The sequence below is a fragment of the Pseudorasbora parva genome, chromosome 3 (genome assembly GCF_024679245.1).
Source record: "Pseudorasbora parva isolate DD20220531a chromosome 3, ASM2467924v1, whole genome shotgun sequence".
Classification (NCBI taxonomy): Eukaryota; Metazoa; Chordata; class Actinopteri; order Cypriniformes; family Gobionidae; genus Pseudorasbora; species Pseudorasbora parva.
In genome coordinates, this window is record NC_090174.1 from 19,274,371 (window position 1) to 19,296,767 (window position 22,397).

The 22,397-nt window shown below is 38.5% G+C and overlaps 2 protein-coding genes across 4 annotated transcripts; one reads left to right on the forward strand and one right to left on the reverse strand.

The window, feature by feature from the left end:
- Positions 1-1,013: 1,013 nt before the first annotated feature.
- ttf1.6 (transcription termination factor 1, tandem duplicate 6) lies at positions 1,014-16,698 on the forward strand. Of its 3 annotated transcripts, none has more exons than XM_067437998.1 (10): positions 1,014-1,134; positions 1,330-1,991; positions 2,175-2,360; positions 10,827-10,905; positions 11,039-11,169; positions 11,264-11,471; positions 11,576-11,662; positions 11,760-11,825; positions 15,873-15,958; positions 16,251-16,698. In XM_067437998.1, the coding sequence occupies exons 2-10, from the start codon at positions 1,340-1,342 to the stop codon at positions 16,436-16,438; spliced, it is 1,683 nt and encodes a 560-aa protein (XP_067294099.1). In that variant the 5' UTR covers positions 1,014-1,134; positions 1,330-1,339; the 3' UTR covers positions 16,439-16,698. The 3 variants fall into 3 exon arrangements, with proteins under 3 accessions (XP_067294099.1, XP_067294101.1, XP_067294100.1); XM_067438000.1 differs by having other exon boundaries at positions 10,830-10,905; XM_067437999.1 differs by having other exon boundaries at positions 1,023-1,134; positions 1,335-1,991.
- Positions 16,600-22,367, reverse strand: gsnb (gelsolin b). Its single transcript, XM_067437997.1, has 16 exons — positions 22,230-22,367; positions 21,222-21,418; positions 20,987-21,141; positions 20,716-20,874; positions 20,472-20,621; positions 19,735-19,824; positions 19,512-19,644; positions 19,110-19,414; positions 18,859-18,992; positions 18,522-18,612; positions 18,102-18,272; positions 17,805-17,979; positions 17,576-17,697; positions 17,276-17,353; positions 17,129-17,189; positions 16,600-17,042 (listed from the first exon to the last, which is right to left on the reverse strand). Exons 2-16 carry the CDS (start codon positions 21,412-21,414, stop codon positions 16,873-16,875), a joined length of 2,187 nt encoding a protein of 728 aa, XP_067294098.1. The 5' UTR covers positions 21,415-21,418; positions 22,230-22,367; the 3' UTR covers positions 16,600-16,872.
- Positions 22,368-22,397: the final 30 nt, after the last annotated feature.

Sequence of the window (22,397 nt, forward strand, 5' to 3'; positions counted from 1 at the left end):
GTCTTAATCAGACATCAGACAAGCATCATAACATAAGATAAAGAATACACAAACAAACTAATAAAATAAATAAAAAAATAAACTGATTAAATAAAGAAATGTATGTGTTACTTGCCAAGTCATGTGTTTTATCTTTTATAAATATACAATTTTTTGTTTTTTGTTAATTCAGGTCAATCTTTACAGAAATCCTCCCAGACGGCACTGGCAAATTTACTATAATAAAATAAAAGATGTTCTGTTGTTTCAATCTGATCATCACAGAAAGAGATGTTAACATCAAAACCAAATCGACATCTCAAAAATTCTCGGGATGCATTTACTCCATTAATTCTTATAAATAAGTGTATGGGGGGTGTATTTTGTGTAAAAACAAAACAAAACAAAACAAAAAATATATTTACTGAATATTTATTCAGTTTATTTACATTTTAAAATTAGTTTTTTTAATTTGTGTTACACAAAAGTGATACGGGTTACAAATGGCAGTTAGAAGTGGATTGCATTTTTCAGTTTTAAATTGAATTTGCTACAATAAAATAATATCATGTCGAAACTGACAAACTAATAATAAATTATTAAATTAGCCTAATAGTTAAATGTATATTGTATACTATAGATGCAAAAAAGGGGATTCTTTGTCTTTTCATTTTTACAATTATTCTGTTGTGAATGAGAACAATATAATTTGAGAACTACAATTGAGTTTTGTCAGCAGCAGGGTGCTTGTTTTTTATTTAATATCTACATATGTGTATTTATATAATGATATTTTTATGGCGTATACTGGATGAATTCATAATAATATGCTTACATTTGTCATATTTTTAAATTGCAGATACATTAAGAATAGTTTTATAGGGTGCTATTCCGATTCTAGATTATATGTGCTAACCATAGACCGTAAAAATAGGTTCTAACCTGGTGCTAGCCATAGGTGCTGCTAACTAGACTGTAAAAAATAATAATAAAATTGCTAACATTTGGGAAGCTAATGTTACTTTGTAATGACTCTCCTGTCTGCAAGGTGGCCCTATACCCGTTGTGTTACAGAATCCACCTCGTAATCAGGGATTAAGAAGTAGAAAGAGTCCGCGTGGAAAACACGAAAACATTGAGCCTAAAGTTTTTTAGGTAACTAAGAATTTACTGTATACTTAGATATTGCTAAATATATTTTCACGTACTTCCTGTAATGATGTGTTTATTTAAAAAATGCTCTATTTGCGGATGACGCGCGATACGTGCAAACTGTCAGCTGATTTTTGTGTTTGTGAAAAACACGTTATTCTAAATTTTCTGTGTCGTTATGATATTTGTTTTTTAAAGAATAGATGAAATGCCGTCAGATAACATAATGGACCGCGTAAATGAGGAAAATGTGAAGAAAAAGAGAAAGAAAAACATGAACATGAATGAACTCACTGAAAGTTCAAAGATGCAAACTGAAAAGCACAATGAAAAGAAGCATAAGAAAAGAGAAGAGGAGTATATAAGTCTGCAGACACCTACAGGTAAAAAGAAAAAAAGAAAATTGAATAAAGAAGGCGAGGTTGTCATCTCTGGGGAGGCTTCAACGATGGATGGTGGTGTCACAAACTCGCATCAAGTAAAGGACTGGAAAGCACCCACAGCAGAATCTCAAGAACTGCCGGATTCAACTGAAGAGAAGCCGAGTAAAGCAAAGAAAAAGAGAGCAAATGTAACCGAGACGAACTGTGCTGACATGGCACAAGAAGAACAGGCTGTCATGACGACAGAGCCTGAGGAAGTCCCAAACATTAGCCATAAGGAAAGTGACCATACTGCCATACTAGCTGGGACTAGAAAGTTGAAAAAAAAGAAAAAGTTTTTGGATGCACCACTATTTGATCCAAATCTCCTGGATGAACTGAAAGAATTTTGTCCTAATATAGAATCCAGAGACCCGTATAACATCAATCAAATGATCTTGCATGACCTGCCAAGGTTAAAGGAATTCAGAAAGCAAGGTGGGCTGATTATATAAACTATTGGATTAAAATGTTTGAGGTGTCAATCTTAAGCATGCTTGGAATGATACTTACACACACACACACATACAAATGTATAATTTTATTACAGATTGTTTATAATAAATGTGTACTGCCCAATGTGTTAAAGTAATTTTTTGCCTTTCACTTTTATGTCTGCAGGCATCATGTTCAAAAATGGAAGATTCACTCATTCGGAAAATGAGAGTTTAAGAAAGAACGTTAGAGATTTTATGGCTCTCACAGGAGTGAAAGATGCTACTAAGCTCTTTCATCCAAAAAGATTCCCAGAAGAGAGACGGGAATTGACAAAGTTGAAAAAGGACTACAATTTTTTTGAAAGGATTGGTGAGTCAGTGATCACATTTGTTTTATTGATTTTTTTGTGAATTTTTTTGCAGATGCTTAATCCAAGTCTTTTTTAAGACTATCAGTCAATTGACAATAATGTTCTACAATAAATTTTATGAAGCGAAGAGAATAGTTTTTGTGAAAAAAACAACTAATAATGACTTATGTAATGATGGGCCGATTTCAAAACGGATTCAAACGGTATGAATCATCGTATCAATTCAGGAATTCGGCTCGCCAATGTCACGTGATTTCAGCAGTTTGACAGGTTGACACGTGATTCGAATCATGAATCAATACGCTGAATCATAACGGTTCAAAACTTTTTGTCATTTTTTGTTTTTTGCGCACAAAAACGAATCTCGCCGCTTCATAAATTATTGTAGAACCACTGTAGTGAGATGGACTTTGTATCGACATCTTTAGTGCCTTTTATGGAGGAAATGACATTGGTTAAGTAAATGTTCAATATAATGTGATTTAGCTCCTTAGGGAGTGTCACGGCACAAACGCTGCAGGGGTCAGATTACATGACCATTCGAATATACTCCAGGGTTTCTACTTATACAATACCATATGCTATTCGGTGAAGTAACCCTTTAATCTACTAAATAATTTTGTGAATCACTCACAAAATTGCGATGACTGGCAGTGATGACAATAGCAATGGAAGAAAGACAGCACGTTTTAAAACAGATTTATACTAGGGATGGGACGAAATATCGTTTGACAAAATATTGCGATACAAAACGTGACGAAACGTATCGAGGTCGAAAAAAATGGATCGCGAAATAAAGATAGATTGTGTTATATGTGTGTGTGTGTGTGTGTGTGTGTGTGTGTGTGTGGGGGGGGTTTGACATGACAAAACACAACGCGCATTTTCTGTTTGACCTGAGGCATAGCCCGTAGTTGGAAAAAGTGAGAGCTGTTAGACAAAGGATGTAGCAGCAAACATAAATAGGGAAAGAAAATGGTTGACATTAGCATTAATATTCTAAACCAAAAATGCAGTTATTGCCTACATAAACTACCATATTTTCTGTTTAACTATTATTAGACTCCACAAAGAAAAGGGCGTTTTTTCACTGAGCACATTCTCTGCAGTCTGAGCGCGATGCACTGCAGCTCACTCTCGCTCATGTTCTGAGGTTAAATCATTAACACCATCACCCCGCTTACAGTACACGTGTTTTATTGAACTAAATAACATTACATTACAATCGGCTAAAACGAATGCACAGGTTACTTTCCTGAACAAGTCGAGTCGTCCGTGTTCTTCACACTGCCCACGTGAATCGCGGACCAGTTCGGCGGCGCGCACACGCAAAGTACCGGCAGTTCAATAGGGAATGCGGATCTCTTAAAGGGGCCGCACTATATTCCTACTCGTGTAATATGGACCTCCTCCAGGTATGGTGTGGTTCTGGTTCGCTCACTGGTACACATTAACAATTTTTCATACGAACTTTGCCCTCTTCTGAATTAAACTGCCAGTGTAAAAACTCCCTTTATATTGTAAAAATGAGAGAAATCACTACTTACTCATTATTTTTAAGTTTAGGTTTAAGAGACATGAACAATTTCTTAGATAAACATATCTATGACCTTTGATATGTCTAGTCTTCATGCTGTATTGATTATTATTGAATAAGTATGGTTTCACTAATAATAAATGTACATTTGCATAAAGCATGCATATTTGTCCATACCTATGTTGATTACAGTATTAAAAACTTAATTTAAGATACATTTACAATTGCTAAAAAGGTGCGATTAAATTGCGATTAATCGCGAGTTAACTCATGACAATCATGCAGTAATTCATGATTCAATATTTTAATCGATTGACATTCCTACAGTGCCCTCCACAATTATTGGCACCCCTGTTTAAGATGAGGTCGCGGACTTCTAAAAATTCTCCTTTTTTAAAAACAACATAGAACCAAAATGCAAAAAAAGAGAAAAATCCTACCTTTCGTTTAAGTACATTACTTGTGGTACAAAAAAAATCACAGATTTGGGAAAAAAAAAAAAAAAAATTGATATTGTGACGTATCGTATCGTAACCCTGGTATATCGAGGTGCATCGTATCGTGAGTTTAAGTGTATCGTCCCATCCCTAATTTATACATCGAACAAGTCAGTGTTGGCAGAATATTTTTATTATGACTTTAAAAGGAATTTGAAATTTAATTAACCCAATCGCACATTTCAAGGTTTAAAAACTTAATTATCTTATTTATTTAAAACAGGTTTGTATAGAGTTTGACATTTATTCCCTGTGCAATTCAAAAGGAGACATTCTGAATCTTATTCAAATTTGTGACATTTTAAATTTGTATTGCTAAATAAATTGCAGCATTGTTGTATACTAAGAATATACGTTTTTCTTTGCTTCTCTCATGCAGACAGCTGGATTTCTTTCAATAATTTTCTTAAGTTACATTGAAGGGTAGGCTAAATACAGGTCCTTCTCAAAAAATGTGCATATGTGATAAAAGTTCATTATTTTCCATAATGTAATGATAAAAATTAAATTTTCATATATTTTAAATTCATTGCACTCCAACTGAAATATTTCAGGTCTTTTATTGTTTTAATACTGATGATTTTGGCATACAGCTCATGAAAATCCAACATTCCTATCTCAAAAAATTAGCATATTTCATCCGACCAATAAAAGAAAAGTGTTTTTTATACAAAAAAAGTCAACCTTCAAATAATTACAGTCCCTGACAAAAGTCTTGTCGCTTATCTATTTTCTAGAAATACCTGATATTAACCTGACTTTTAATTAATTAATTGGTGTTAGAAATAGCTCATATGAAAAGCTAAAACCCTCCCAAATGATGTTTAATGCACTGAAATAAATAATGTTCACAGAATTTTTTTTATCATTTAATCAAGACGGAAAGGTCAAATTTTGGCAAGACAAAAGTTTTGTCGCCTATACAGAAATGGAACAAATTTACAGCAAATACAAAAATATGTCAGCAAATTAATTTGTGGTGCTGTGAGATCCAAATTTGATATCTTGTATGACTTCCATGAGCTTGAAGGACTGCATCCATGCGGTTTGGCAAGGATTCATACAATTTATTGATGAAGTCATCAGGAATAGCTAAGAAAGCAGTCTTGCATGCCTCCCAGAGTTCATCAATATTCTTTGGTTTCGTCTTCCATGCGTCCTCTTTCATCCTACCCCACATATGCTCAATGATGTTCATGTCTGGTGACTGGGCTGGCCAATCCTGGAGCATGTTGATCTTCTTCGCCTTGAGGAACTTTGATGTGGAGATGGAAGTATGCGATGGAGCACCGTCCTGCTGCAGAATTTGGCCTCTTTTATGGTTGGGAATATAAGAGGTAGCTAAGATTTCTTGGTATTTTAGACTATTGATGTTGCCTTCCACCCTGCAGATCTCTCGCACACCCCCATACTGGATGTAACCCCAGACCATGATTTTTACGCCCCCAAACTTCACTGTTTTCTGGGTGAATCTCGGATCCATTCTGGCTCCGGTAGGTCTCCTGCAATATTTGCAGCGACTGTGGTGAAATTCAACAGAAGATTCATCTGAAAAATCCACCTTCTGCCACTTTTCCAGCGTCCATCCTTTTAGCAGGGTGTGGGCCTTGGCAAATGCCACACATTTTTTCAATTGTCTTTTGTTTAGTGCTGGCTTCTGGGCACTGATTCGACCATGGAGGCCATTTCGAGACAGAATCGGACAAACTTTTCTGGTTGACACAGGGACTTCAGGTGACCAGGTCTTGTGGAGCTCTGCTGCAGTGGAAAATGGGCTGGCCTTGGATTTTCGAGCCAACAAACGGTCCTCTCGAGCAGTTGTCTTGCGGGGTCTGCCTGACCTGGGCTTGTCAAAAACGTCTCCAGTCTCTTCAAATCTTTTTTTAATCCTCTGTACTTGACGCTGAGACACATTGAAGGTGTCTGCCACATCAGCAGTGGATCTGGTCTTCAGCCTCTTGATAATCAAAACTTTAGTCTCTGTGTGAATCTTAGGCATGTTTGCAGAGGTCTAGTTGCAGTTGATGTGAAGGTCTAGCGTACTGGGGTTCTTTTTATACACACTTGAGACCTAATTGATCCATTATTAGTCACAGGTGAAGCTCATATGACAAGGTGACAAAACTTATGTCTTTGCAAAAATTGACTCAATGGGCTTTACCAAGCTGTGAATATTAGAATACTTTTTGAAAGTTTAGTTTTTCACTGAAACATTATCACAAAAGCTGGTGGGATTAAAATGAGCCATTTCTTGTAAAAAAATCTTGATTAGAAATATATTTCAGCTGCACTTTAGGTCAATTTGTACACAAGCGACAAGACTTTTGTCAGGGACTGTATGTTCAGTTATGCACTCAATACTTGGTCGGGAATCCTTTTGCAGAAATGACTGCTTCAATGCGTGGCATGGAGGCAATCAGCCTGTGGCACTGCTGAGGTGTTATGGAGGCCCAGGATGCTTCGATAGCGGTCTTAAGCTCATCCAGAGTGTTGGGTCTTGCGTAGGGGTGTCCATGGTTAACCGATTGACCGATTAACCGTTAAAAATTGCGTAACCGAGTGAAACATTTTGCTCGGTTAAGTGGCGTCAATGACGTGCCTTGAATTTAGTTGTAATATATGTTTGCACCCCTATAGACCGCCAGAGCGCTCCCAGACATTTGTAGTATCCATAGGGTTAGGGTAGTATCCACAAGAAGAAGTCATGACCAGCTTTCTAAGCGGGCAAAGAAAGCGTGGGAGCACTTTAAAAATAAGAGTGACGGGGCGAAATGCAAGTATTGCAATGCAGTGCTTACCGCATTTTTCAGGCTATAAGTTGCTCCGGAGTATGAGTCTGAAGGGACGAGTCCACAGATGCTTGAACTCTGCCGGGAGAGGCTCATCAGCCGCGCGAGTCAAACGCTGAGTCTGTGTGAATCATTCTCGGCTGCATATTTTACTAACGTTACATGCTCTAATCGTGCAGGCGCCCTCGCGGCCACTTGCATTGCTCGTGAACTGGAGCGCATCTCATCCTAATTTAACGAAACTCAGCGTACGCCTCGTAGACATGAAATAGATCTTAAGAAACTTGAAATGTCTTTTAACAATTTAAAACGAAAAGAAATAGGCTACTCTCTGATTGTGTAATCCATGATGTGAATTTCTCTCTATAGGCGCGTTCACTACGGAGATGGTGGTCGTCAAATTAATAAACTAAAAATAACCCTGACGCACACTATGGTTAACCGAGTATTAACCGCTAAGGGCCTCGGTTAACGGTTAATGAAAAATTTGAAAACGTGCAGCCCTAGTCTTGCGTCTCTCAGCTCTCTCTTCACAATATCCCACAGATTCTCTATGGGGTTCAGGTCAGGAGAGTTGGCAGGCCAATTGAGCACAGTAATACCATGGTCAGTAAACCATTTACCAGTGGTTTTGGCACTGTGATCAGGTGCCAGGTCGTGCTGAAAAACGAAATCTTCATCTCCATAAAGCTTTTCAGCAGATGGAAGCATGGAGTGCTCCAAAATCTCCTGATAGCTAGCTGGACTTCAGGCATTTTGGCATTTCCTTCTCCCCAGTCTTCCTCCAGACTCTGGCACCTTGATTTCCGAATGACATGCAAAATTTGCTTTCATCCGAAAAAAGTACTTTGGACCACTGAGCAACAGTGCAGTGCTGCTTCTCTGTAGCCCAAAAGTGGCTTGACCTGGGGAATGCGGCACCTGTTGCCCATTTCCTGCACACGCCTGTGCACGGTGGCTCTGGATGTTTCTACTCCAGACTCAGTCCACTGCTTCCGCAGGTTCCCCAAGGTCTGGAATCAGTCCTTCTCCACAATCTTCCTCAGGTCACTTCTTCTTGTTGTGCAGCGTTTTTTGCCACACTTTTTCCTTTCCACAGACTTTCCACTGAGGTGCCTTGATACAGCACTCTGGGAACAGCCTATTCGTACAGAAATTTCTTTCTGTGTCTTACACTCTCGCTTGAGGGTGTCAATGATGGCCTTCTGGACAGCAGTCAGGTCAGCAGTCTTACCCATGATTGCGGTTTTGAGTAATGAACCAGGCTAGGAGTTTTTAAAAGCCTCAGGAATCTTTTGCAGGTGTTTAGAGTTAATTAGTTGATTCAGATGATTAGGTTAATAGCTCATTTAGAGCACCTTTTCATCATATGCTAATTTTTTGAGATAGGAATTTTGGGTTTTCATGAGCTGTATGCCAAAATCATCAGTATTAAAACAATAAAAGACCTGAAATATTCCAGTTGTTGTGCAATGAATCTAAAATATATGAAAGTTAAATTTTTATCATTACATTATGGAAAATAATGAACTTTGATCACATATGCTAATTTTTTGAGAAGGACCTGTAATACGGTATACACTGTGTGCCGAATTGTTAGGCACGTTAAGTTTCTGAGCATATTTATTTTCCAGGCACATTTTACCAATTCCAAACCACATTAATCTTAATTACTATTAATTTAGTATTTAATAATTTATAATGTGATATATAGTTGTTCATTAAGACTGGAAATGAAAATTACCTTATATTCAGGTGTGCAGAGTTATTAGGCATGTTTTCTTTTACAGATAAAATGAGCCAAAAAGATTTAACTCTGACAGAAAAGTTAAAAATTATTAAATTACCATGAGGATGACTATGCTAATACTATAAAATGCAGTTAAGGCATGACCATTGGACAGTGAAATGGTCATTGGGTCCACAGGGTCAGATAAAAACAGTTGATGAAGAAAAGACTCATTAAATCAGCACTAGGTAACTTTTCAACCTTCATAATATATTTTTTAAGACTCTTGTGATGATAAATCGACTTACAATAGGTTGAATGACACGTCTGCCATAGCCTGATGGGGTCTGTATCGTTTTTAATTGTACTTTTAAACTTCGGGTTTCGGGTAGTAACCCGAGAACAAAAGGAACTACAAAATTCGACTGCTTTACGGCATATACGTCACTTCCACCAACACCCACACTTCCTTAAATTCGGACGTGCGAGCCCAACTTTGTTCGTCGGATAATATAGTCATGTCCGAAGCAGCACAGACACATAAGAAAGAATAGGTTTTGTTGGAGGAAAGCAATAAGAGGAAACGAAAAAGTGATGGGATTAAAGGCAGGACGAGGATCAAAATGTGACCAGCGTTTGCTCGTCGGCGTGAACTGAAGGAGGCGTGCCCGACCGATGCTGTCATGCTTGTTACGGTGAGCTACCACTCAAACATTGAACTGAAGTATCATATAGATTCTGTAAAACGGTAACCAATAGACTACTATAATGACGCTGGCTTGTAAACGTGAGCATTGTGATTATTAGGCGTTTGAAAAAAATAAAACCCATTAAATTATATTCATATGACATGCTGAAACATGCCACTGACTGTACCTGGGATGAAGACATTTCACACGCGCCGCCAGAAGAACTCGAACTCCTCTTGCAGTGTTCAGGGGAACTGTTAGCGCTGCACCGACCCGCGGCGCCACTTTTATGAAGTTATTTGGCCCGCACCGCACCACTGTATATATTTTTACAACCCGCCGCGCACCCGCGACCATTAAATAGACATACGTGGTCCGCGGGTTATGAGACGAGCCACGCATCACTAGTTCAGGGCTATCAGGGTTGTCATGTCAACAAATGCACGCACGATGGCATCCCCTGTTGTAGGATGACAGAGCTTACGACAGTAGTTGAGGACATTATTATTTCCAAACTGTAGGGGGACCCCGAGAGCAAAAGTAGCCAAGTGAGGCTTTAACTGCAAAATAATTAATGTGAAGGATTGAGTGTGAAACCATCAGGAACCCTTTAGTCTTCAGCACTACCATTTTCCCCCATGACCCCTACTTAATAAGAATCACAAGCTGTGTTGTAAAACACAGAAAAAAAGTGTTGATGGAAGGCTTGTTCGATATGCATCAGTGCTGTACAGACTGATGGGCGTATGACACTGAAGTACAGCATACGACTCCTTTTGAATCACTCATGCAGTATTTTGATATTATACGTGGATCGGACTGCAGTGCCGATGCATCTCGAACAAGCCTGGAGTGTTTGTGTTTCTCGCTGCCTCGCTAGCGTTGCTAAGAAAGATGAGACGTATACAGTGAAGTAAGATCTGGATCTGTGGTGGCTCTCTTGCCTGTGGAAAGACTAACCGGTTCTTAGAAGGGTCGTCAGTCGAACCAACTCAGAACTGGCACTAGCACTGGCTCTGAACTAGCATTCATTCTGGTGGAAATGGGGTAAAAGAACTGATCTGAAACTAAGCTCTGGCTCCGAACCAGCACCAGCACTACCTTGGTTAAAAAAGCTGTGTTTATGAAGTCTTCCCTTGCATGAAGAAATTTTAAAATAAAAAATGTATCATTTTTGTTGCTTAATAAATCTGTTTATCTTTTCTTCAAATCAAATTTGAACAGCAGAAGGAATTCCCAGGCCATGTCATGATGTTTTTACCCGTGGAAGGAAAGTTTTTGATGGTACAAACTATAAGGGAAGGTAAATAAGTATAATTTTAGTAAAATATTTAAAGTAAAAGTAAAATATTTACATTTAATAAAATGTATCTGCTATGCTTTTAATTTATTTTTGTTATCTGTAAACCTCAATGATTTTTTCCTTTTCCCCAAAGGTTTTCAAAAGAAGAAATCAAAGCATTGCTCAAGTATCACACATTACATGGCAATAACTGGCAAAAGATTTCTGAGCTGACTGGTAGAAGCTCTTACTCTCTTGAGAAACGTTTTTCTCACATTAGTTCTGGTAAGTCTACTTTAGCATATTTTTTGCCTCTTTTCAAAATTTCCAAATATATAAATTCCAGGTTTTTAATTTTGTATATCATCTCACTACACAGTTATAAAAACTGGGCCGTGGTCTGTGAAGGAGGAGCAGAGACTTTTGCGGGCTGTGCGAGGCTATATTGTAACAGTGCTGAAATCTAAATCTCCTAATAACACAACACCAAAACGAGTCAGTAGAGAAATGCTCTACAAAAAATTGCCCTGGTTCAATATTGCACTGAAGGTTAAATCTCGAAGTTGGAGCAAATGCAGAATGAAATGGTGAGAGAGTAATTTAAAACAATTTAACATTAAATGGTGGCACATTTTACATTGTTCTCTGTTCCTATAATCAACATTGTTAAAAGTTAATTTTCACCCCTAAGGTTTTCCATCCTCGCTGTACGGATGTCCTCAGGGACTTTATGTAGGGGAAGGAAAGCTCAGGAGGCCAAAATCAGACTCATTAAAGCGTAAGTGATCTTGTTTTTACACGCTTGCTTAGTTCATGTTATTCTGAAATGTTTTTCTTTACCTGGCTTTTACTAATAAAAAAAATGTTTTACACAGAATGTATCAAATGCAAGTGGAGGATGTTGCGGATGTTGACTGGGATGATCTTACAGCTGTATTCGGGTAAGGATTATTTGCAGTTGGGATGGGCAAAATTATATCACAACAATTTTTTTTCAGGCAATATCACAATCTTTTCACTTATTTTCATATTGTTTTGCAAGACTATTTGTTGAGTTACTGTGTGTCTTGTTGAATTTGACCCATTTTCAGTGGGTCAAATGTGGGTGACACGTGTAATTCTGCTTCAAATCTCAGGTGAAAATTATCATTCTAACCCCCTTCCAAATATATTTGATTACTCAGTAAAAAGTCATCAATAGCATTTCATATCTTGGCTTTCATTGCTATTAAAGGGATAGTTTACCCCAAAAAATGATATACTCACATGATATACTCACCTCAAGCCATCCTAGATGAATGACATTCATCTTTCAGACAAGTAGAATCAGAGTTATATTAAAAAATATCCTGGCTATTCCAACTATTATAATGGCACTGAAGAATCCTTTATTTGTGGTGTTATGCTACGATTCGTGATCACTGATCAGACTCGGACATGTAACTATTGGCCGGGGCTCTAAAATCCCAACGTCCCAGGGCTATGTGCTTTTCAGACGGGCTAGGGGCTACCAAAATGTAAGCCCGGCCTGCCAACGGGCTTAAATGGTAAAATAACATTATTAAACCTTAAACCTGAATTAACGCTTAAACAAAATCAGATTTTTCTTTGACATGGAATGACCCAATAGAGATGACAATCAAAAAGACTAATTATCAGAAAGCTGCCATAGATCTGCAACTGATAGAATGTGCACTGTAGCATGATATTAATAATCTAAAGGCAGATCGAGGAAACATTCAATTCATTCACAATCTAAAATTGCAAATTTACAGAAATACAAATTAAGTAATTGAATAACATCTCACATAAACATGTATGTACTTTTTTGGTTGCTCAAATACCCAATTAATCTATTATACAGTCTTGTTCAAAATAATAGCAGTACAATGTGACTAACCAGAATAATCAAGGTTTTTCGTATATTTTTTTATCGCTACGTGGCAAACAAGTTACCAGTAGGTTCAGTAGATTCTCAGAAAACAAACAAGACCCAGCATTCATGATATGCACGCTCTTAAGGCTGTGCAATTGGGCAATTAGTTGAAAGGGGTGTGTTCAAAAAAATAGCAGTGTGGCATTCAATCACTGAGGTCATCAATTTTGTGAAGAAACAGGTGTGAATCAGGTGGCCCCTATTTAAGGATGAAGCCAACACTTGTTGAACATGCATTTGAAAGCTGAGGAAAATGGGTCATTCAAGACATTGTTCAGAAGAACAGCGTACTTTGATTAAAAAGTTGATTAGAGAGGGGAAAACCTATAAAGAGGTGCAAAAAATGATAGGCTGTTCAGCTAAAATGATCTCCAATGCCTTAAAATAGAGAGCAAAACCAGAGAGACGTGGAAGAAAACGGAAGACAACCATCAAAATGGATAGAAGAATAACCAGAATGGCAAAGGCTCAGCCAATGATCACCTCCAGGATGATCAAAGACAGTCTGGAGTTACCTGTAAGTACTGTGACAGTTAGAAGACGTCTGTGTGAAGCTAATCTATTTTCAAGAATCCCCCGCAAAGTCCCTCTGTTAAAAAAAAGGCATGTGCAGAAGAGGTTACAATTTGCCAAAGAACACATCAACTGGCCTAAAGAGAAATGGAGGAACATTTTGTGGACTGATGAGAGTAAAATTGTTCTTTTTGGGTCCAAGGGCCACAGGCAGTTTGTGAGACGACCCCCAAACTCTGAATTCAAGCCACAGTACACAGTGAAGACAGTGAAGCATGGAGGTGCAAGCATCATGATATGGGCATGTTTCTCCTACTATGGTGTTGGGCCTATTTATCGCATACCAGGGATCATGGATCAGTTTGCATATGTTAAAATACTTGAAGAGGTCATGTTGCCCTATGCTGAAGAGGACATGCCCTTGAAACGGTTGTTTCAACAAGACAATGACCCAAAACACACTAGTAAACGGGCAAAGTCTTGGTTCCAAACCAACAAAATTAATGTTATGGAGTGGCCAGCCCAATCTCCAGACCTTAATCCAATTGAGAACTTGTGGGGTGATATCAAAAATGCTGTTTCTGAAGCAAAACCAAGAAATGTGAATGAATTGTGGAATGTTTTTAAAGAATCATGGAGTGGAATAACAGCTGAGAGGTGCCACAAGTTGGTTGACTCCATGCCACACAGATGTCAAGCAGTTTTAAAAAACTGTGGTCATACAACTAAATATTAGTTTAGTGATTCACAGGATTGCTAAATCCCAGAAGAAAATAAATGTTTGTACAAAATAGTTTTGAGTTTGTACAGTCAAAGGTAGACACTGCTATTTTTTTGAACACACCCCTTTCAACTAATTGCCCAATTGCACAGCCTTAAGAGCGTGCATATCATGAATGCTGGGTCTTGTTTGTTTTCTGACAATCTACTGAACCTACTGGTAACTTGTTTGCCACGTAGCAATAAAAAATATACTAAAAACCTTGATTATTCTGGTTAGTCACATTGTACTGCTATTATTTTGAACAAGACTGTATATAAGGATATAAGGTTTGCCCCATAAAAACTATTTTGACGCAGAAATTTTCTTTTACATGATAAAATGAAATACAGTGAGATACATTTTATGGGACTACACAAAGCACGTAATTACCTGTTGAGGCTATAGCAAAAAAGAAAAAAAAGAAATGCGATTTTTGCACATCTATTTTGAGCTACATTCATAAGTTGTGAAATCCTATTCAAATCACATTTCTGGAAATCCGTTTCAGTCTGAACCTTTTGATTGGATTTTGATTTGGACTTTTCTCCTACTTAAAGCAAACATCAGACGTTGTTATAGGTAACTGCTGAAAGTCACAGGAAAAACAAGGTTGTGTTGTTGCTCAGACTAGCAGAACATGTAGAGGTAGAGGCTGCTGGTAGAGGTGTTAGTAAGGCCAGCAGGGGGTGCTCACCCTGTGGTCTGTGTGGGACCTAACACCCCAGTATAGCGATGGGGACACTATACTGACAAAGAGCACCGTCTTTCGGATGAGACGTTAAACCGAGGTCCTGACTCTGTGGTCGTTAAAAATCCCAGGATGTCCTTCGGAAAGAGTTGGGGTGTAACCCCGGCATCCTGGCCAAATTTGCCCATTGGCCTCTGTCCTTCATGGCCTCCTAATCATCCCCCTCTCCTGATTGGCTTCATCACTCGGTCTCCTCTCCACCAATCAGCTGGTGTGTGGTGAGCGTTCTGGCGCAATATGGCTGCCGTCGCATCATCCAGGTGGATGCTGCACATTGGTGGTGGTTGAGGAGATTCCCCCCTTAAATGTAAAGCGCTTTGAGTACCTTGAAAAGCGCGATATAAATCGAACACATTATTATTATTATCATGTCAATATAACATTTTGAGACCAGTGGAGATGACAGCATGTTGTAAATAAGACATCTGTATTGCAGAGTCCTCCATGTTGCAGTTGTTGTTGGCGTATACCTACCAACACAACGTTATTACCATAGAAATAAATGCAGAAGACTGACACCACATTGCAGAGTTAATTTATAATTCTGGCAATTCTGAAATGTGAATGCAACCACCACCTGTAAATAACCGATGAAGTGGAAACAAAGGACAGCTTTTTAATATAAGATCAGTGATGACTTAACTGAACAAATTGAACTTTTAACAGTGTAATATTTATTTTTGAGAAACCATGAATCATGTCTGTAGTCTGGTATAAATATGGGGTTTCATTGAATTGGTTCTAATATCAGGGTAATTGAAACAGTATAGTATAAACTAAAGATAAACAGTAGTGTTTGAACATTGGAACCATTTCAAGCTATCAGAGATAACTAAGGTGAGAATGCTAGACCCAGAATAAAGAAAAAATATCCTCTGAGGAGTTAATTAAGTTGGGGTAAATGGTATCAGAGCCCATTTACACAGGTTACATTCAGGTTACCAGCAAGTGGAATAATACACCTGCTTGTTCACGCATGATGATGATGCAGGTGTAAACAAGCTTGGTGTCATGTCTTTGTCTCATAGGGATGTTGCTCCAGCACACGTGCAAGCAAAGTGGCATCAGCTTAAAGTTTGCTATGTACCAGATTGGAAGGCCAAGTGTTTTGGAGGTAAGTGCTTTCATATATTCCACATTATTGCTAAATGTAGCTTTTTGATTTGGATTGAAGAAACTGTGCTGAAGCTACAACTACTGTTTTTCATAGCCTTCTAAAGATGGCTTCCTAAATTTAAATTCCTAATTTTGAGACTCAACATAGCCTTAATTTTCAAGTTTTGAAAGACTCTAGAACAGTAAGAACTGGTGTGCAGTAAAAAAAATAATCACTTATTAGCTTTTTAGTGACTGGAGTATGAATTTCTTTTATTTAATGTATTGCATGTCTATGATGTTTCTTCCAGACATTGTTGACTTCCTCTATGACAAAATCGTCCCAGTCCTGGAGAAGGATTGTGAAGACCTTGATGACAGTGAGCTTAAAGTGGACCAGAAGCAGAGTTTTCTCATAGCTGACATTTTTCAGGACATTAATGAAGATGATTGCAGTGACAGTGATGAAGAGAGTGGCCAGGAAAATGACAACACTTGATCTCTGATCACTTGTACTGGATGATTAAACCTTAAAAATTATTCCTTTAAACCAGGGGACTCCACACTTGGTCCAGGACAGTGGCCCTACAGGACCAAGTTTGGAGAACCCTGCTTAAAACCATCAATCTAAACATTCCATCACTGTAAAGAAAAAGCACGTTTTAAGATGTTTGATAGTTCTTTTTTTATTTTTCTGTTTATACATTTATTTTTGATCAAGCATTGAATAAACAGAATTTGTATTTTGCCTTTTAAAGATCTTTTGGACAAAGACATTTTTATTTTTCCCACAAGGAGGTAAAACAAGGATGAGGTATCTCAGGTGAGATATGTTGAGTAGTATGAAGTGTTTATAGTCGGCTTGATGCATTTGCATTTAACATTAGATCACAATAACACAACCCTATCTCTTTGCTCCAACAAAACATTAGATTACATTTTTAAACCAGTCATGGCCCGTTGCAGTGGGTCAGAACTCCAGAAGTCATGGTCCCAACCCAGGAACCAGCCTGTAAATGTGGGAGGTTCAAAGCCCTGCTTCACTGTAACAATGGGAGTTCGCTTGTCCCTATTGGCAGGATCTGAGTCAATATATTTGACCGCTAAAGTAAGAAAAGACAAGGATGGAGATAAATCATTAGCTAATGAAAACAGCTGCAATGTTGCTGATAATGGGGGGTTCTCTCACCTGAAGTCAAAGTTTCATTTTTTTCATCTTCGTTAGCTTCATTTCCGATCCAAACAAAGACCTATGAGAATGATTTCAGGCATGAAAGGCATTAGATTTAATTTCTATAGTGCGCATTTATTGCAAATGTCACATATACAGGTTTACCTGATCCCAGGTGTCCAGGATCATGATATCATCTGGAGCCAAGTCCTCCTGTGTCATCTCTCCTGGCACCTCTTCAATCTAGATGGTTGCAGAACAAAACAAAAACTGAACTATGAAAGCAGGCCTTTCAGTGATTAAGGCTGCAATGCTGCAGTGGGTTAAAGCAGTTTGGAGAACTGCAATTAAGTTATATATATGAATCGCATCTCTTTGGAATAATTTAAGAACAGCGACTTTTCTGAAACTCAGTCATGATAACTGCAACTGTGTTTACATTCTTCATGGCAACATGAAACTCACAAGAAATTGTCCAGTCTTGTTAGAGCATGCAAAGAGCTTAGGGGGATGGGTGTCCATTTTGTTCTTGAGCCTTTCAGAGGTGCGATACTCTGCTTTTCCTCCAAGAGTACTCCAGAAATCATCTATGCAGAAATTTGAAAAATATTTGTTCTATAAGTATTCTTTGCCATTTTAAATGTTAAATAAATACATTAAAACACTCCTCTAACAATGACTTAAGTACACCCACCTCCCTCTGCTCCTTCTGATATCTCTGAAAGGTCTACTCCTAAAATGTTGCCAAGCTTTTTGGCTCCATTCTTTTCTGTGTCACTTGTACCCTGTCCCAGCCACAACGTAGAGCCTGAGGGAGTCACCAAAACAAAGGCATCGTTGGAGTTGAGGCTGGAGGCCACAGCGTCAACCTGTTTCAGACAAAGGGAACAATTTGTCCAAGGAGAACCAATTTTGAATAGATATTCAAATGAACACCATTTGACAAAAACAAATATGGTGCAGCTAAAACAGACTTTTACTTGTTACTCACCTCAACAGCTCGTGTGTGCCCAGCAGTGTTGGCACGCACTTGGAAAAGGCGGACTACAGAAGCCTGTGATTGACCACCCTCTCGTGAAGTCCCTCCCTTGTGCACCACCATTGTTTGCCCACCAAAGATACTCATGAGGTGACGGGGTTCTTTGCCTTGAATTACTCGCACCTTCATAAAAATGCACATTCAAGCTGGTGTTACTGATGTCGTTTTAATGATCTATTTGTGCACCTGGAGGGCCACTGTCTTGCAGGGCTCCAATCTTAATTACACACTCCAACCTACAAATCGCAGATTGCTAGAAACCTTCAGGCAGGTGTGTTGGGGCAGGTTGGAGGTAAATGTTCAGTAGACTGCATATAGACTACATATAGAAGGTGAATACTGCAATCATTAAATGCTCCAAGCAAGTGTTACCTGCACAGCACTTCCACCAAGCTCTGCATCAAGCTGGGCAGTTAGAATGGCAGAAGTTCCTCTTTCATCTTGACTGGACTCTTCGCCCTGCCTTCAGGCATAAACAAAATATAATGAACATTTGCAGTGATGACTCATCCTATTGATGAAACAGAAGCCCAGCCTGGTAGGGCTAACAGATACTACTCAAAGACCATAGTGTTCTGTTACCCGAGTGTTCTTGTGTAATATGAGCAGACAAAGCCCTTGGCTTAGGGCCAACTCCTCAGGCATTCAGTGTTTATTTTCCAGGTTTAGGATGCATAAAGGAATCCAGAAGTAGGTATGTAGCTCTTACCATATATATAGAATCTGCCCCTGACGTCCCCCATGCCTGTAGGTGTACAGGATGATGTAACTATCTCCTCCAAAGAACTGCCCATGAATGGATGGGTCGACTGGAACCTTGTCTGATCCCTCAATGCGCCAGATCTTTCCGCAGCAAGAAGACAAATTGTCCATTAATATGACAATTGACATAATTACATATGGCATATGACATAATTAAAAAGTTGTAACCTTTTGCACAACAGCACAGAACACATTTACCTTCTTCTCCCCCTTCCCGTCATCTATCATTCCATGCTGAGCTGCCATTGCCTCTGATTTGTGCAAAGATGATGCATCAAAGGGCACTTTCTTGATCTTGGCAATCCTGTTGGGTACATAGGCTTGTCCCATACCATTTGTCTGCTCAATATCATGCCATAACTTGAAGAACTGTTTGAAGAGAGGAGTCTCTCCATTCTCAGGGATGATCTGGACCTCAGTGTGTTTAGGATAGCCCACCTTACTTATGAAGTCCTCGGCAGCTTTCATACCTGCACTCCGCTCTTCTTTATTAGCTTCTTTACCTGTTTCATTACAGAAATAAAAGTTAAGATTTAAATGTAGGCATGTCCCAAGAAGCAAATTTTGAAAAAAAAAGAAAGATCTATCTGCTAAGCGAACCTTTCCAAACAAATATTTTGCCATTGGAACCATGATCCAAGATAAAGCAGTCAGTGGACTGCAGATCACTCTGGGGAAAAGGGTTCTCTTCAGACACCAAAGTGACAGACATAGTCCCACTGGCATTTGACACCTGAGCAATTAAGACCAACAAGAATAACCCATTTTTTAGATTTTTCAAGATAATTTCTTATGGCAAAAGCTAGAGTATAGCTTACCGTACCTTGAACAATTTGGCTGACTTCCTGTTGGACGCGTCAGTCTTGGTGTCTTCAGACTGCGCATCAGGAAGATCAGGCTTTGGTCCAAGAATCTGATAAAATATAGTAGAGCATTCACATTCAGAACAAAATACTGAATACTTACTAAAGGCTGGGATACACTTCATGACCTTTGCCCCGATATGCATGACGTCTAGGATTATAAAAGCCCGGTACACACCAAGCGATCGGCCTTTAGGCAATGTTGGGCCCTTTTTGATCGTTCGACTTAGCTTTTTCCAGTGTTTTCTGCACTGTTGGCTCTAGTCAGACTCTGGGTTTTTCTGGGCCAATTCAGCATGTAGAATCGGCGTCAGGCCGTCAATGAGAGAGAGAACTCTGATTGGCTGTTCATCTTAGTAAATGAGTCGGTGCATGAGAGCAAAACAACAAGGAAAGAAGTGAAAATGGTACAGGTACGTTACGGTTCTAATTGTAGGTCATCTGACCCGAGTGTTCCGGGGCAAATATTTTAATAAAGTAGTTCTCTCTGTGTTCAAGTGCAGCTTTTTTGCACTGACACAAACGACAACAGAGTCGGCTTTCATCAGCGCTAGTTGGTGGCGGGTCTGTGTGTCTTATGTATTTACCATTAAGATCTGTTCAGATTTTAGATAAGTTGTGTAGTGTATTCCAGCCTTAAGAAACGAACCTATATCAAAAATAAGTGAAGAAAACATACTCCTTGTGTTATACTAACCGCTAATATCTTCTCATTCTCTGATCCTTCTTCACATACAAAAAGCTTTGCTCTCCCACAACGCTCATTATCACGAATATCTTTGGAAACGTTAGTGGCTTTCAGTCTTTCAAACTGGTTACACTTGGAACCACACCACTGGTATATCTCCTGATACAAGTAAAAGAGAATTAGCATGAATACATAGGATACAATATGATAAAATGCAAAAGAGAGAAGCAGGACATTAATTCATATATTTCACCTGTCCAAAGTCTAGGATGAAGCAATCACCCTGGTTGAAGCTAGACCAACTCACAGGTACTTCAATAGCCCGGATTACACGTCTGCCACTCACATGGAGAACACGCTTCACACTCGCACCAGAAGCTATGTGTTTGAATCCAGAGGCAACTCCACCTTGCTAAAGAAATAAAAAGCAGTTTAATAAGAAAAATTACATCTGTGGTTGTTATGAACTAAGTATCCAAATACATTTTGAGCATCAAAGCATTGTAAATATAATAACTACCTACCATATATTTAAGGCCTGATTTGAAGTAGCCTACAAAGGTTTTTGACTCGTATCCCTGGACTTCTCTGTACTGGATGGGTTTTCCTCCAAGGAAATCATCCATTTGGATGGTGAAGATAGCGGCTGCCCCACTCTCATCTATTGTGCATGCATCACCTGGAGATACCATTTAACAATGTTCATAAATAAGTTTTCAATAAAAGTGCTCACAGTGGATGTACGCTAAATAGTTTTACCTATCCAGAAGTGAACGTCATATTGTAGACTCCCAGACTTGTGCTTAATGGTATTGAGGATGAGGTAGGTATCACCTGTGTAGAAGCCACCATAAAGATTCGGAGGGACAGGCACCAAATCCATGTTTTCAATCCTCCATACCTGCAGGCCTGCCTGCTTTCCTGCTTTCTCAAATTCAGGGTGGTAGACCATGGTGCTATTAGAAAATCCAACAACTATTATAATAATTATATACAATAGCCATATTTTGCATACTTGTGTTACACATGGTCTAATGTTAAAATATATAGAGAAAGGGTTATGTACTTTGTTCTTTCTGATTATTGTGTATTTCATGGAAAATAAAGAGCAAATTCAGCTGTCTATATGTCTAGAACACTTTTTTTCCCATCTCAGAATTGTTCCAATCAAACTGCTCTCCTGCATGGTGCCCCATGCAGATATTTCCACCCCTACTGGGGAAAAAATGATTATGAAAAGGTGGGTCATTTCCTGAAGAGTTGCAATTGCACAAAACTTCTCTAGACTAGAACAGTGTTTTTTAAACCTGTCCTGGTGGCACCCCAGTCCTGCACATTTTGTATGTCTTCCTTATCAGACACACCCAATTTAGTTCCTCTTAAAAAGCATGCAATGTTAGAGATCCAGTATTGTTTTTAAAAATACCACTGGCCTTTAGAACAACACATTAATAAATTCACAAAATAAATAACTAATAATTATATATATATATATATATATATATATATATATATATATATATATATATATATATATATATATATATATATATATATATATATATATATAAATAAAGAAGGCACACACACAAACACAGCTGCTTACAGTGATGTTTTAGAAAAGTAAATAATTAAACAACAGATACACTGAAATGTGACTTTATATGGGAACGTTAAGGAATGAATGAATGCTTCTCTAATAACAAAAACAACATCGGTAAGAATGATTTTTGCTTCTTGCCATAAATTAATAAATATTACACCTACCTGTTGGGTAAATCTTTCTTTTAAGGTATTATTCAGCAGATGAGTCTGGGACGACAGCTGTATGTTTGAGCAGTGAGCTTCCGCAACCTAGTAAGATCCTCAGGTGTGTTTCATTTGCATAGAAATTCCCTCCTGACTATCTATAACGCTACCCCTCCACCCATTAGA

Excerpts from the sequence above, each read along its gene's own strand:
- ttf1.6 (XM_067437998.1), top strand. The coding sequence starts at position 1,340 with ATGCCGTCAGATAACATAATGGACCGCGTAAATGAGGAAAATGTGAAG. Across the intron at positions 10,906-11,038 it reads GGTACAAACTATAAGGGAAG|GTTTTCAAAAGAAGAAATCA; the intron begins GTAAATAAGTAT and ends TTTTCCCCAAAG. Across the intron at positions 11,826-15,872 it reads GATCTTACAGCTGTATTCGG|GGATGTTGCTCCAGCACACG; the intron begins GTAAGGATTATT and ends TTTGTCTCATAG.
- gsnb (XM_067437997.1), bottom strand. The coding sequence starts at position 21,414 with ATGGTCTACCACCCTGAATTTGAGAAAGCAGGAAAGCAGGCAGGCCTG. Across the intron at positions 18,273-18,521 it reads TTGGTGGAAGTGCTGTGCAG|GTGCGAGTAATTCAAGGCAA; the intron begins GTAACACTTGCT and ends ATTTTTATGAAG. Across the intron at positions 17,043-17,128 it reads AAATGAAACTTTGACTTCAG|CGGTCAAATATATTGACTCA; the intron begins GTGAGAGAACCC and ends TTCTTACTTTAG.